This window comes from Somniosus microcephalus, chromosome 1, assembly GCF_052327205.1.
Source record: "Somniosus microcephalus isolate GS21.2 chromosome 1, FLI_Smic_1.0, whole genome shotgun sequence".
Taxonomy (NCBI): Eukaryota; Metazoa; Chordata; class Chondrichthyes; order Squaliformes; family Somniosidae; genus Somniosus; species Somniosus microcephalus.
The window spans coordinates 150,626,545-150,641,176 of record NC_140987.1 but is presented as its reverse complement, the minus strand read 5'-3'; the positions used below and the strand labels follow the sequence as shown (position 1 = coordinate 150,641,176).

General features: G+C 39.9%; 1 protein-coding gene across 2 annotated transcripts in view; it reads right to left on the bottom strand.

Annotated features, from left to right (window-relative positions):
• ppic (peptidylprolyl isomerase C) overlaps positions 1-14,632 on the bottom strand; it is a 46,141-nt gene that overhangs the window by 18,468 nt on the left and 13,041 nt on the right. The window contains exons 2-4 of one of the 2 annotated variants that reach the window (XM_085986674.1): positions 11,547-11,660; positions 8,853-8,946; positions 8,224-8,408 (exon numbers count right to left, since the gene is read on the bottom strand). In XM_085986674.1, coding sequence (XP_085842800.1) covers positions 8,224-8,408; positions 8,853-8,946; positions 11,547-11,660 — 393 coding nt within the window. The remainder of the gene's footprint in view (positions 1-8,223; positions 8,409-8,852; positions 8,947-11,546; positions 11,661-14,632) is intronic. The other variant, XM_085986685.1, reaches the window with a different exon arrangement.

Sequence of the window (14,632 nt, the reverse complement as noted above, 5' to 3'; positions counted from 1 at the left end):
TAAAGTAGTAAAGGGGGTAAAAGCAGGAATAAATTGTCGCAAAACATATTTAAAAGTTCTTTATCTGAATGCACGCAGCATTCGTAACAAAATAGATGAGTTGACAGTACAAATAACTACACATGGGTATGATCTGGTGGCCATTACAGAAACATGGCTGAGAGGTGACCATGACTGGGAACTAAACATCCAGGGGTATTTGACTATTAGGAAGGGCAGACAGGAAGGAAAGGGAGGTGGGGTGGCTATGTTAATAAAGGATGGAATCACTGCAATAGTGAGAAATGATATTGGGTCAAAGGATCAGGATAGTGAAACAGTTTGGGTGGAGATAAGGAATAATAAGGGGAAAAAGTCACTAGTGGGCGTAGTCTATAGGCCTCCTAACAGTTGCAACTCTATTGGTCGGAGTATAAATCAGGAAATAGTTGGGGCTTGTAATAAGGGAACAGCTATAATCATGGGAGATTTTAACTTTCATATTGACTGGACAAATCAAATTGGGCAGGACAGCCTTGAGGAAGAGTTCATAGAGTGCATTAGGGACGGGTTCCTTGAGCAGTATGTTACTGAACCAACCAGGGGGCAGGCAATCTTAGATCTAGTCCAGTGTAATGAGACAGGATTAATAAAAAATGTCCTAGTAAAGGATCCCCTTGGAATGAGTGACCATAACATGGTTGAATTCCAAATTCAGTTGGAGGGTGAGAGAGTTGGATCTCAAACCAGCGTACTAAGCTTAAATAAAGGAGACTATGAAGGTATGAGAGCAGAGTTGACTAAAGTGGACTGGAAAAATAGATTAAAGGTGTAAGACGGTACAGGAGCAGTGGTGTACATTCAAGGAGATATTTCACAACTTTCAAGAAAAATATATTCCACGGAGGAAAAGGGGCGTAAAAGAAAAGACAGCCATCCGTGGCTAAGTAATAAAGGATAGTATCCGACTGAAAACAAGGGCATATAAAGTAGCCAAATCTAGTGGGAGGATAGAAGATTGGGAAGCATTTAAAAGCCAGCAAAGAATAACTAAAAGATTAATTAAGAAAGGGAAGATAGATTATGAAAGTAAACTAGCAAAAAATATAAAAACAGATAGCAAGAGTTTCTACAGTTATATAAAACGAAAAAGGGTGGCTAAAGTGAATGTTGGTCCCTTAGAGGACGAGACCGGGAAATTAGTAGTGGGGAACATGGAGATGGCAAATACGCTGAACAAATATTTTGTATCAGTCTTTACAGTAGAGGACACTAAAAATATCCCAACACTGGACAAACAGGGGGCAATGGGGGGGGGCGGGGGGGAAAGAGGAGCTAAACACGATTAAAATCACTAAGGAGATGGTACTCGGTAAGATAATGGGACTTAAGACGGATAAATCCCCTGGACCTGATGGCTTACATCCTAGGGTCTTGAGAGAAGTAGCAGTAGGGATTGTGGATGCATTGGTGGTAATTTTCCAAAACTCCCTGGATTCAGGAAAGGTCCCAGCAGATTGGAAAACTGCTAATGTAACACCCTTATTTAAAAAGGAAGGTAGACAAAAGGCTGGAAACTATAGACCAGTTAGCCTAACATCTGTGGTTGGTAAAATGTTGGAGTCCATTATTAAGGAAGCAGTAACAGGACATTTGGATAAGCATAATTTAATCAGACAGAGTCAGCATGGTTTTATGAAGGGGAAATCATGCTTGACAAATTTGCTCGAATTCTTTGAGAACGTAACAAACAGGGTGGATAAAGGGGAACCAGTGGATGTGGTGTATTTGGACTTCCAAAAGGCATTTGACAAGGTGCCACACAAAAGATTACTGCACAAGATAAAAAATCACAGGATTGTGGGTAATATACTGGCATGGGTGGAAGATTAGCTATCTAACAGAAAACAGAGAGTTGGGATAAATGGTTCATTCTCGGGTTGGCAATCAGTAACTAGTGGTGTTCCACAGGGGTCAGTGCTGGGACCCCAACTTTTTACAATCTATATAAACGATTGGGAGGAGGGGACCAAGTGCAACGTATCCAAGTTTGCCGACGATACAAAGATGGGAGGGAAAGCAGTGAGTGAGGATGACATAAAAAACCTGCAAAAGGACATAGACAGGCTAAGTGAGTGGGCAGAAATTTGGCAGATGGAATATAATGTTGGAAAGTGTGAGGTTATGCACTTTGGCAGAAAAAATCAAACAGCAAGTTATTATCTAAATGGAAAGAAACTGCAAAGTGCTACAGTACAAAGGGATCTGGGGGTCCTGGTGCATGAAACACAGAAGGTTAGTATGCAGGTACAGCAGGTGATCAGGAAGGCCAATGGAATCTTGGCTTTTATTGCAAGGGGGATGGAGTATAAAAGCAGGGAAGTCTTGCTTCAGTTATACAGGGTACTGGTGAGGCCACACCTGGAATACTGCGTACAGTTTTGGTTTCCATATTTAAGAAAAGGTATACTTGCTCTCGAGGCAGTTCAGAGAAGGTTCACTCGGTTGATTCCAGAGATGAGGGGGGGTTGATTCCAGAGATGAGGGGGTTGACTTATGAGGAAAGGTGGAGTAGGTTGGGCCTCTACTCACTGGAATTCAGAAGAATGAGAGGCGATCTTATCGAAACATATAAGATTGTGAGGGGGCTTGATCGGGTGGATGCGGGGAGGATGTTTCCACTGATGGGTGAGACTAGAACTAGGGGGCATAATCTTAGAATAAGGGGCTGCCATTTCAAAACTGAGATGAGGAGAAACTTCTTCACTCAGAGGGTAGTAAATCTATGGAATTTGCTACCTCAGAGAGCTGTGGAAGCTGCGACATTAAATAAATTTAAAACGGAGATAGACAGTTTCCTAGCTGATAAGGAAATTAAGGGTTATGGGGAGCGGGCAGGGAAGTGGACGTGAGTCTAGGTTTGGATCAGCCATGATCCTATTGAATGGCGGAGCAGGCCCGAGGGGCCGTATGGCCTACTCCTGCTCCTACTTCTTCTGTTCTTATGATTATTTCTCTGTGTGCATCAGCTACCAACCCCTGTCCTGCACCAAAACATCCAGCTTCTGTATCTTTTCTACCTCCAACACTCTATTCTTTGCTCTTCTTGGTTCTGCTCTGTTTGCACCTTCCCCTGCCTTATTATTTTAAATCCTACTCCACCATCTTATTTCTCTCTACAAGGTAATTGGTATCATTCTGATTCATGTGCAGTTCCTGTGGTCTCTAGAACATCCCACTGCTCCAGCACTTGTCCCAATGTCACAGGCATCTGAAACCCTCCCTTCTACATCCTCTTTCAAATTGACACATTAATATATCTAATCCGCTTCTGTCTAAATTTGTCCTGTGCTTGTCATTGTGAGCGTAAGATCCCTGAATCAGTTGATTATGAGCTCAAATCCATAATGTAAGATTACACTTAAGTGGAGTACTGGGGGAGTTCTGTATTACATAAGAAATAGGAGCAGGAGTAGGCCATACAGCCCCTCGAGCCTGCTCAGCCATTCAATAAGATCATGGCTGTTCATCGACCTCGACTCCACTTTCCCGCCCCATCTCCGTATCCCTTGATTCCCCTAGAGTCCAAAAATCTATCTATCTCAGCCTTGAATACACTCAAAGACTCAGCATTCACAGCCCTCTAGGGCAGAGAATTCCAAAGATTCTCAACCCTCTGAGTGAAGAAATTCCTCCTCATCTCAGTCTTAAATGGCCTACCCCTTATCCTGAGCCTATGCCCCTTAGTTCTAGACACTCCAGCCAGGGGAACCAAACTCTCAGTATCTACCCCGTCAATCCCCTTCAGAATCTTGTATGTTTCAGTGAGATCACCTCTCATTCTTCTAATCTCCAGAGAGTATAGGCCCATACTACACAATCTCTCATCATAGGACAGCCCTCTCATCCCAGGAATCAATCTAGTGAACCTTCGTTGCACTGCCTCCATGGCAAGTGTATCCTTCCTTAGATAAAGAGATCAAAACTGTGCACAGTACTCCAAGTCATTAATATAGATTGTAAATAGCTGAAGCCCCAACACTGATCCTTGCAGCACCCCATGAGTTACAGCCTGCCAACCTGAAAAAGATCCGTTTATCCCTACTCTCCGTTTTCTGTCCGTTAACCAATCCTCTATCCATGCTACTATATTACCCCCAACCCCAGGAGCCCTAATCTTGTGTAATAACCTTTTATGTGGCACCTTATCGAATGCCTTTTGGAAATCCAAATATACTACATCCACTGGTTCCCCTTTATCTACCCTACTAGTTACATCCTCAAAAAACTCTAATAAATTTGTCAAACATGATTTCCCTTTCATAAAACCATGTTGACTCTGCCTAATCATGTTATGATTTTCTAAGTGACTTGATACCACTTCCTTAACAATGGATTCCAGCATTTTCCCGACGACTGATGTCAGGATAACTGGCCTGTAGTTCCCTGTTTTTTCTCTCCCTCCTTTCTTGAATAGCGGTGTTACATTTGCAACCTTCCAATCCGCTGGGACCATTCCAGAATCTAGGGAATTTTGGAAGATCAAAATCAATGCACCTACTACAGGAAACTTTCTGGTATCCGGCACGGACGGGACCGACGTATTGCCGGTTCATCAACAATTCCGGATAACCGAACGCTATAGTAAAAGATACGGAGCTCAGAGCTCCGTATAAAGCAATAAACACTGTTGCTTAACAGCTTCAAAGCAATCGGCACAAGTTGCAAGCGTCTCTGTAGCTTAGCAACAGCTTCAGCTACACCCTTGCACAGCAACAAATGGAGTAAAAAAAGTAACTAAAAGTAAAAAAAGTTACCTGAACCGACTCCTGAATTTTGCCGGTGGATAGAGCGTTCCGGTTATTTAGGGGCCGGTTAATCGAAAGTTTCCTGTATCTCTTCAGCCACCTCTTTTAGAACCCTTGGATGTAGGTCATCAGGTCCAGGGGATTTGTCGGCTTTTAGTCCCATTAGTTTCTCTAGTACTTTTTCTCTATTTATATTAATTAAGTTCCTCACCCTCATTAGACCCTTGTTTCCCCACCATTTTTGGTATGCTTTGTGTCTTCTACTGTGAAGACAGATACAAAATATTTGTTTAACATTTCTACCATTTCCTTATTCCCCATAATAATTTCTCCTGTCTCAGCCTCTAAGGAACCAACATTTACTTTTGCTACTCTTTTGCTTTTTACATACTTGTAGAAACTCTTACAATCTGCTTTTATATTTCTTGCTAGTTTTCTCTCAATCTATTTTTCCCCTTTTCATCAGTTTTTTGGTCAACCTTTGCTGGTTTATGAAAATCTCCCAATCCTTAGGCTTATTATTATTCTTTGCAACATTATAAGCTTCTTCTTTCAATCTAATGTTATCCTTAACTTCTTTAGTTAGCCACAGTTGGATCACTTTTCCCGTGGAGTTTTTGTTTCTCAATGGAATGTATTTTTGTTGAGAATTATGGAATATTTCTTTAAATGCTAGCCACTGCTTATCTACCGCTATACCTTTTAATCTATTTTTCCAATCTACCTGAGCCAACTCGCCCTGCATAACAATGTAATTGGCTTTATTTAAGTTTAAGACTCTAATTTCGAACTATTGGTGAGGTTTTAAACTGAGGCCCCTGATCAGATGGATGTAAAAAATCCCGTGGCACTTTTTTTTGGAAGAAGAGCAGTGTGTTCTCCTGGTACCAACACCAACAAAACAGATTAACAGGTCATTCACTTCATTGCTGTTTGTGGGACCTTGCAATATGCAAATTGCCTGCTGTGATGCCACAAAATAAGAGTAACTGCCATCCAAAAAATGAATCATTAGCTCTGAAGTGCTTTGCAGCATTTTGTGGATGTGAAAAGGGTTATAGAAAACAAGTCTTTCTTCTTTCTTTAGAATCTAACTCCTCAAACATGAGTCACTGAACATCTATGGCCAGTGTCACAAGGCTATTGTGAAACCAAATAGGGTATTAGGATACAAGGTCATTGACCTGAAACGTTAACTGTTTCTTGCTCCACAGATGCTGCCTGACCTGCTGAATGTTTCCAGCATTTTCAGTATTACAGGTATTAGGATGTATTGCCAGGACAATTAAATATAAAATGAGACACAGAATCCTTTCTTTGTATAAAGCCTTTGTCAGGGCACATCTAGAATGCATGGTGGGGGGGAATGTAGAAACCCTGGAAAAAGTTGAGGAGGAGGATCACTAGATTGATAAGTAGTTGAAAAGCCCCTGTTTACCAGGACAGGCCTAGTAAGCTGGGGCTTTTTACTTTGGTAAAACCTTGGCTCTGAGGAGATATGACTATTGTGTTTAACATAAGGAAAGATTAGAGCTAAATAGGTTAGGGAGCATCAGGTATATGTACATATGTATAAATTACAAAAGCATAGAACTAGGTTAGATGCTAGGAGGTACTCCTTCTCAGAGTTGTTGATTTCTGGAATAAGTTGCTGGCGCATACAGTGAGTGTACATTCACTCCAAGCATTTAAAAGGAAGCTGAACAAATTCCTGAGTGGCAAACATATCTACATCTAGACGGTAAGTAGATTATTGGAGGTTGTGTCGCTCAGTCACTACAGTTTTCTATAGCTTGCTTGATCGCCCTCAGGGGTTAGAGAGGAATTTCCTAAATTGACCTGAGGTTTTTCCTCTTTCTTTCTGTCTCCTAGGAGATTGCATGGGGAGGGGGTGATGGTGTGTGTGGAAGTTACACCATGCCGGGATGGTATAGTCTCAATGAACCAGTTGTTCCTGCCTTTTTCATATATTCGTAACCTCTTTCTGCAAGGCCGCCATCTTATTTTTTTTCCCTATATCATTGATTCCTAAGAAAACCACAATTTCTGGCTGCATTCCATCCCTTTACAAAAGTTTATTGACCTGCTAGATGTTGACAACAGATGACTGGAATATCCCGTGGGGACATAATCGGGAAGTTGCATCCAAAATTATGCCCAATTTTGTCGATGTCTATTTACACCCAAATTTCCTCCCAATTTCATGAACATACGCCAAAATGTTAAAATGGGCGTAAACGAGTGGAAATCGCATAAACAATTGGGGACCAAGGAAAGCACCAAACTCTCACTATATATTCCTTCTTTAAGTAATGAAAATTAAAGATTCAAGCCACCTAACGATCATTCATGCACATTAAGCACAGCATGTTTAAGAACATGCAATCGTGGTTGGTTTTCAGTTTGTAATGTGACTTGAATTGATACCATAAAAATCCATTTAAGGAAACAATATACAATGCCGGTTTCAGTGATAATCGCACTAAAACATTAGAAAAAGGACTGTTTCCTGCCAGCTGATCCTTCAGCTCCGCATTACTGTACTCGAGCCACACAATTCTCTGCCACTTCATGCTCATGCAATCTTCCATATTTCATTGCAACTATTGTGGCCACGTTCAGAGAAAAACATAGTCTGCTCTCAGCTGCTGGGAACTTTAATGCCGTTTCTTGTTGCATGGTACTAAATAATTTGTGCACTCCCACTTATGGAGAGCAGGCTATTTCCTTCCTGAGCATATAAATAATCCTCTATTTCATGTCCACATGCAGGCCAACAAAAAACAACAACAACTTGAATTTATATAGCGCCTTTAACACGGTAAAACATCCCAAGGCACTTCATAGGAGTGTTATAGGACAAAAAATTGACACCGAGCCACATAAGAAATTAGGGCAGATGACCAAAAGCTTGGTCAAAGAGGTAGGTTTTAAGGAGCATCTTAAAAGGAGGAAAGTGAGGTGGAGAGGTGGAGAGGTTTAGGGAGGGAGTTCCAGAGTTTAGGGCCTAGGCAGCTGAGTACTGGATGTAACTTTTCTATGATTCTATAACACCTGAGTAAGTTGTATACGGGTGCCCTTATTTTTCAACAGAAGATAGTTGAACTTCATCGAAGTTGACGAGATGTGATGATTTGATTCCCTGTAATTATTAGGTCACTGCATAAATAACATACTTTATGTATTTAAAAATAAAATGAAATTAAAAGATCTTGAACCTCTGACTGGATATTAGTAATTGATGTAGTCATTACAAAACTGAAGATGGCTGGGAAGTTTGCGGACTTCACTTTGTCTTGCTGCTTAGATGGCTAGCCTATCCCCAGTTTAGTGGGATAGTTACTTGTAAATGTAACCAGTTACTAAAAAAAAGGTTTTAGGAAACAATTATATGCAGTATAATAATTGGTCAGTCAGAGGGGAAAAGGTTAGTTACCATTCCAGCTATGACCTTGCCAAACACCACATGCTTTCCATCTAGCCACTTTGGTTTTGACAATGAAATAAAAAACTGGGAGCCGTTAGTATCTGGTCCTGCATTGGCCATGCTGACCCATCCAATTCCATAGTGTTTCAGCTTGAAGTTTTCATCTGGAAAAAACTTTCCATAGATGCTTATTCCTAGAACATCAAAGAGCAATTTATAGTGCATTACACAATGTACAGTATCCATCAGTATTTCACTTTAATGCCAAGTATTTACAGAAAGTTAACTGTATAGAAATATCTGTCCAGAAGTCTCTAGTTTGAGCTCCGACCACAAGTCCCATATTCTTAGAATGTCACCATGTAAGTCAAACAAAATAATTAGCAGATACAGCAAGTAGAAAGGATGAGAAAGTTAAAATATCAGTAAATTAAACATGGTACTTGTTTTGATTCTAAGAACTTCTAGAACACTGCAAACCAAAAAAAAAATTACAATCCCAACTTGTTTTTCTGGAAAAAAAAGTTTCTAATGTAAAACATCACTGTAAACATTAAAAAAAGTTGTAATAGAAACTAAAGAAAAGTATTTGCAGTGTATTTTACAGAAAAAAATTAAAATTCAAAGACAATCATTACCTCCTCTCCCATCTCCTGAAGTAACGTCTCCACCCTGTATTAAGAAATCCTTGATCACACGATGAAACGTGCTGCCATTGTAACCAAACCCTCTCTGGAAAAAATAAATACTTATCTTATTAAAATACTAGGGAATCCTTTAATCGGTTAATTGGAGTTCAGATGTGATCTTAATCCAACTTGAAGAGAAATAGAACATCTGGTATGTCCAAAATGAAAAACTTAATGAAAAGCTTGATCAATGTATGAAATTTACACATCAATGAAAATAATGAGCATTCATTTTATAAAACACTGCTTTACATATTTGCTGTTTTAGGAGTAAAAATTCCATGGAAAATTGAAGAACACAACTAAACGCAGTTAGTCATCAACTGTGGGAAGGAGAATACAATTGCCCACATACAAAATTACAGGCTGGATTTCTCCCTGGCAGAATGTGGTTCAGAACCTTAGGCTAAGAATTCCATTGTAGAAAAAATTATGAAAATGTCACTTTTTAAAAATAAACTGGATGATATTTTCCTATAAGATGCCCGAGGTCCTGTCTGCCCTCTCAAGTGGATGTAAAAGATCTCATGGCATGATACAAAGTTCTCTCAGAGCCCTGGTCAACATTTATGCTTCAACCAACATCATTAAGAACAGATCATCTGGTCATTTATCTCATTGCTGTTAGCAGGACCTTGCCGCATGCAAATTGGGTGCCGTGTTTCCCTAATTACAACAGTGCTACATTTCAAAAGTACTTCAGTGGCTGTGAAGCACATTGGGATGGGGGAGGAATAAGACTATGAAGTAGTAATGACCTGCTCTAGATTACTTTAGCAATCTTTGTAAATATGGTAGAGTTTTTAAACAAGTGCTAGTGCACTAAACTTTACTTTTATTACATTGAGAAACTGTCCAGTTTGGAATCATCCACTGGATACTTGCATGTACGGTTAGATCTAATAGTAGTGATAAGTGACTGTAAAAAAATTAATTAAACTGAAAGTTAAAAATATGGGCAATGGTTGGATATATAAAACAAGAAATACAAATTAGAGGCCCAACTCAAAAGGCGGGCGGGGGAGGAAGAAATCAAAGGATACTTGTTTAATTTTTTTGAGTTTAGAAAGACTGGTAGGATGTTTCATATGGTATAATTCTTTAGATGTTGAGATTTTGATTGTTGCTAAAAGGAGCCCTGCTGTAACCACATAAAATTAAATTATGCTGAAGGAGAAAACAAAAATAGGCCTATCTAGTGTGCTGCAATAGGTAGAATGTGCATATTTCCCTTTCATCAATGTCCTTTCATCTTCCTTATGTATTAAATGCTTTTTTTTAATGTTCACAAATAAAATCTTCAAATACCAACATTGGCAACCCATACTGAACTAAGAGACTCATCTAGATTAAAGTCAGGGCTTTGACTTTTAGCATATACAGTAAATACATAACTGATCTAAGCATAACAATTTCTTGGCAATTTGCATTAGTTTATCAGGACTCAATTCTACAAGTTAAACAGTTAAAGTAAGCTATGTTATTATGTGTTCCTGAGAACGAGACCAGACACACTTCTCTGCAGAGTTTTTCTAGTTTTGCCTGTGACTGGAGGGAGATGAAGCAAGGAGAGAAAATAATAAATCAGGGAGAGTCACCCAGCACATTAGTGCGCACCATTTAGCAATTAGTTCCTGAGCATCACTTGCAGAGACCTGAGAAAAGGTTGCCTGCTCGTTCTGGAAGCTACGTGATGGTATGTTATGAAGGGGGACTTAAAAAAAGGGAAGACAGTGAATAAAAATGAGGGAAATTAATCTGCCATAAAGTCAGAGTAATAGGACACCAATTATCTCAATTTCTTACACTGTTTTCTCTCCAGTCTCTGCAAGTGAGAAAGCAACTGAGAAAGCAGAGAGAAGGCCAGGCACATCATCATAGGGAGAGAGAGAGAGGCAACAAGAGGGCCAAACATCCCAGCGACTCTGGTGTGTTTCCTAGTGCATTGGTGGAAGCATGGGAGCAGCCCATTCTCTTGGGCGGAATTATATGTTCTATGAGAAATACATGAAAAAGCAGTACATACAAATAATGAAAAAGAATTACAGAAGCTTAAAGCAATAATTTACTCCAAGCTGTTTCCTTGTGTGTGTATCTAATGCAATTATTAACTACTGGCATCCAGTCCATTATGATGTCTGGGGAGATAAAGTTTTAGGTTGCAGTTTGACACCAAGAGTGATGCTGATGGCTCTTTTCTAACATTAAATACTTGAGGGTGTCCACGTGATCACCTGGATGCCATTTAAATATTAATTACACCACAACTTGCATGGAGCAGAAGCAGTGCGAGAATACTTCCTGGAGATAGTCTCACGTCAGTGAATTAAATCTTGGATTACATTACTTGAACTACAGTGATACTACAGGTTCTGCAACATGCTTTGAATTGATGCAAAGACTGCATAGTATAAAGTTAGATGCATTTAGGCAATTAAAAATTGTCACAATTCATACACACAATTCTGCAACATTACCAAGATTTGGACAAAATAGGGAGGAGGAATATCAGACTGGCTCAGAGAATTATGAGCATAGAATGGGAAAAGTGACATGTGCTAAATAAAATAATGAAATAAATTGTATTTATAATTTGTATTATAAATTGTTAGTTACTCATGATTTAACATAACAGTATCTTACCTCACCTGTTGCTAGGATGATAAAGTTTTCTACGGTCACTGGAACAACTTTACCAAATAAACCGATGACGATCCTTCCTACATCTTTACCACCAATTTGAATATCAAAGAATACCTAAAATTGTAGAAAACCTTCATCAGAGTTGTACCGTACAAACTAATATGATGAGTTTGGTCTGAGTTACAATATTTCCATCTGCCTGAAACATCCCTCAAAAATGCTACACAGGCAAATACACCTGTTAATTTGAAGTCATTTTTGCTCAAATTATCCAGTAGTAGGAGTTAAACAATTTTAATAAAACAGCATAGATGGGTTTTTTGCATAATTAACAGATAATTCAAATTAAGCAACTTTGAATTAAAAAGAGAGTGTATTAAGTTTTTGTTTTCCATTTTTAACAACGTTAGGGAAAAAATCTATAAAAATTGAAAATAAAGAATTTTATAGAGAGAGGTATATCAAGATCTATGATTTGTGGTTGCCTCTTTCTACCACAGTGGCAAGGCAAACTGGAGAGTACACCTCCTGAATGGCAATGGCCCTCACCTGGAAATACACCCTGGGTCAGGGGGTATCTCGGAGGCAGACTCAAGTCCCGCCTTACCAGAGAATGCCCCAATTAAGAGGGCAACAAAAAGCCTAGGTCATGTATTTTCCTTCAGTTAAAGTGAAGGAATATTGGACAAACCGACAGGTTAAATTAAAACATGTGTCCCACTGCACTTCCTGTTTAATTCCTTGTTTCATGCTCAGGACTTTGATTTGTCAGCTTCTTTGGGGCTGTATCAGCTTTTCAAGCCATTGTTGAGCTTTTACTAATTTTCCACTTGACATGTTTGCGGACTACTCTGAATCATCATTTTTAGGCTGGGGAATTGTGTAAACATTTTATCTACTTTAAGGTGGTCTGAGATTGGAATATCAATGTTCCAACTGAACAGATAATTGGGTGAGTTTTTAGGAAATCTAAATATAGATCTGGACAACATTATGAAGCAGATACAAGGTCACAAATGGTATTCTGTTTGACTGTCACTATGGCTCACTATCATTCCTTATCCTCCACAGCCTCTGTTGCCTTTGACACTGTTAACTACTTCAGCCACTTCCAATGACTCCCTTCTGCAGTACTTCTTAATGATATGACTGGTTCATGGTTCCAATCATGCTTGTTGCAATACAGGCGTTACAATGTCTCCACCAGCTTGTCTCTGCCTGCACGGCCTCTCTGGTGTATCCTACGTGTCCCTCCATGATCATCAATTACATGCTACCAATAAGCAATATCTGGATGCATTTAGTCAACTTCCACATATACACAGACAATACTCAGCACTTTGCAGCCTCCTCTACAGGTCCAAAGGATGCTGCTATGCTACAATTGTCAGTCTGATATAAAGACTGGATGAGCCAAAATGATCCTTTTCAGCAAACGTCAGCAACTACATGCCATTGACCTCGATTCTGTCAATGTCCTCAGGCTGAGTCACGAGTTGCTGAACATCAGGGTCTTGTTCAGCCCCAAACCAAGCCTAACCCCCAGTTTGCTCTGTCAACTGTGAATTGTTGTGATTGCATGCTTTGGCCATTATAGGACTCTTTATTACACATTTCTGAAGTATATTTCCTAACTCAATCTGCCATCTTATTTTTCTGCTTCCAGCTACATTATGTAAAGCTTTTACTTTATATATAAAACTTTAAACAGTTTTTTTTTAACTTCTAGCCCTCTGGCTCATCTCTCAATCATTCGCCTACCTGCCTGCTTCCATCCAGCTACCTGGACTCTACCTCAAAAATCATTTCAAACCTGCGCTCTAGCCCCAACACTGCCTATAACATTTTTAATATAAAAGTTATGCCTTTTCCTGAGATTAATGCCCTGCTGTGTCGCACCCCTAAAAATACTTTTCTTTGCCCTGCAACCCCTCTCTGAACTCTGCCTCCCGCCTTGCTATTTCCCAGCACTGAGCCTCCGGGTCCATTCTCTACTTTAGTCCAGCTGTTACCAGGCTATTAGCCCCAGCCACTCTGGGTCCTTCACCTCTGGCCGTTCTGTTTCTTGGCGCTCAATCCCACGCCACTCTTTCCATCAAACACTTTCTTCTCTAGCTCTTCTCTGCTGTTTCCCTCAATTGGGCTTATTGTTTCTAATTTTTTTTAATTAAAAATTGCTTCCCATGTCTAGATTAATAAATATTCACTCAGCTGTGCAAAATAAAATTTTAAAACACATTTTGTGCCTCTATCTCAGCCTCAGGCCTGACTCTCCTTCAGATTAATAAATTATTGCCACACTGCTGACCTTCACCTCCTCCACCAAATGTAAATTATTACCTCTAATGCCTGCTATGTTGTTGCACATCTGACGCCATTTCTTCCCTCCGCCTGTACTGTACCCCATTTCTCACAGCCACGCTCCCTGCTCTCCCCACTATTTAGAAATCTCTCCCCACTATTTAGAAATCTCTCCCACACCTTCCTACCCCACTTACCTTTCCCTCCGTCCATTCAGCTGGCCTCATTTTAAAAACAATCTCAGGCCCTCCTCCCAACTTCCCCAGCACCAATTACACCCCACCTGCCAGCTTGCTACCTCTTTCCCACATTCCATTTCCTCCATCCCCTCCATCAGTCATAATTTCAAAATATTGTTGAACCGCACTCCCTTTACTTTTTCTTTGCCCCATCTTGTTACCTGCCTCCTCACTTTCTGTTCCCTCCTGCTATCTGCTTCCTCACTTTCTGTTCCCTCTATCTCCTCTGTTGGCCATAATTTAAAAATAATTACATGCCTTCCTTCCCCCATCTATTTCTTTGCCCCTAACAGCAGACACATTCTACAAAAGATCCGGGCACATAAAGAAACACATATACAAGTACACAAATAAAACACAAGAGGCAGACAGAAACAGAAACCTTGGCACAGATTCACCAGGAGGAGATTAACTGGTCCATGGGCTTGATGAACCAGTTGGTCTTTTCCTGGCCATCATTTCCGTATGTTCACCAAAACATCAAGTCAAAAACAGATGCCTACAAGATATATAACCATAGAAATCTGAAAGAGACAGATCCACTTA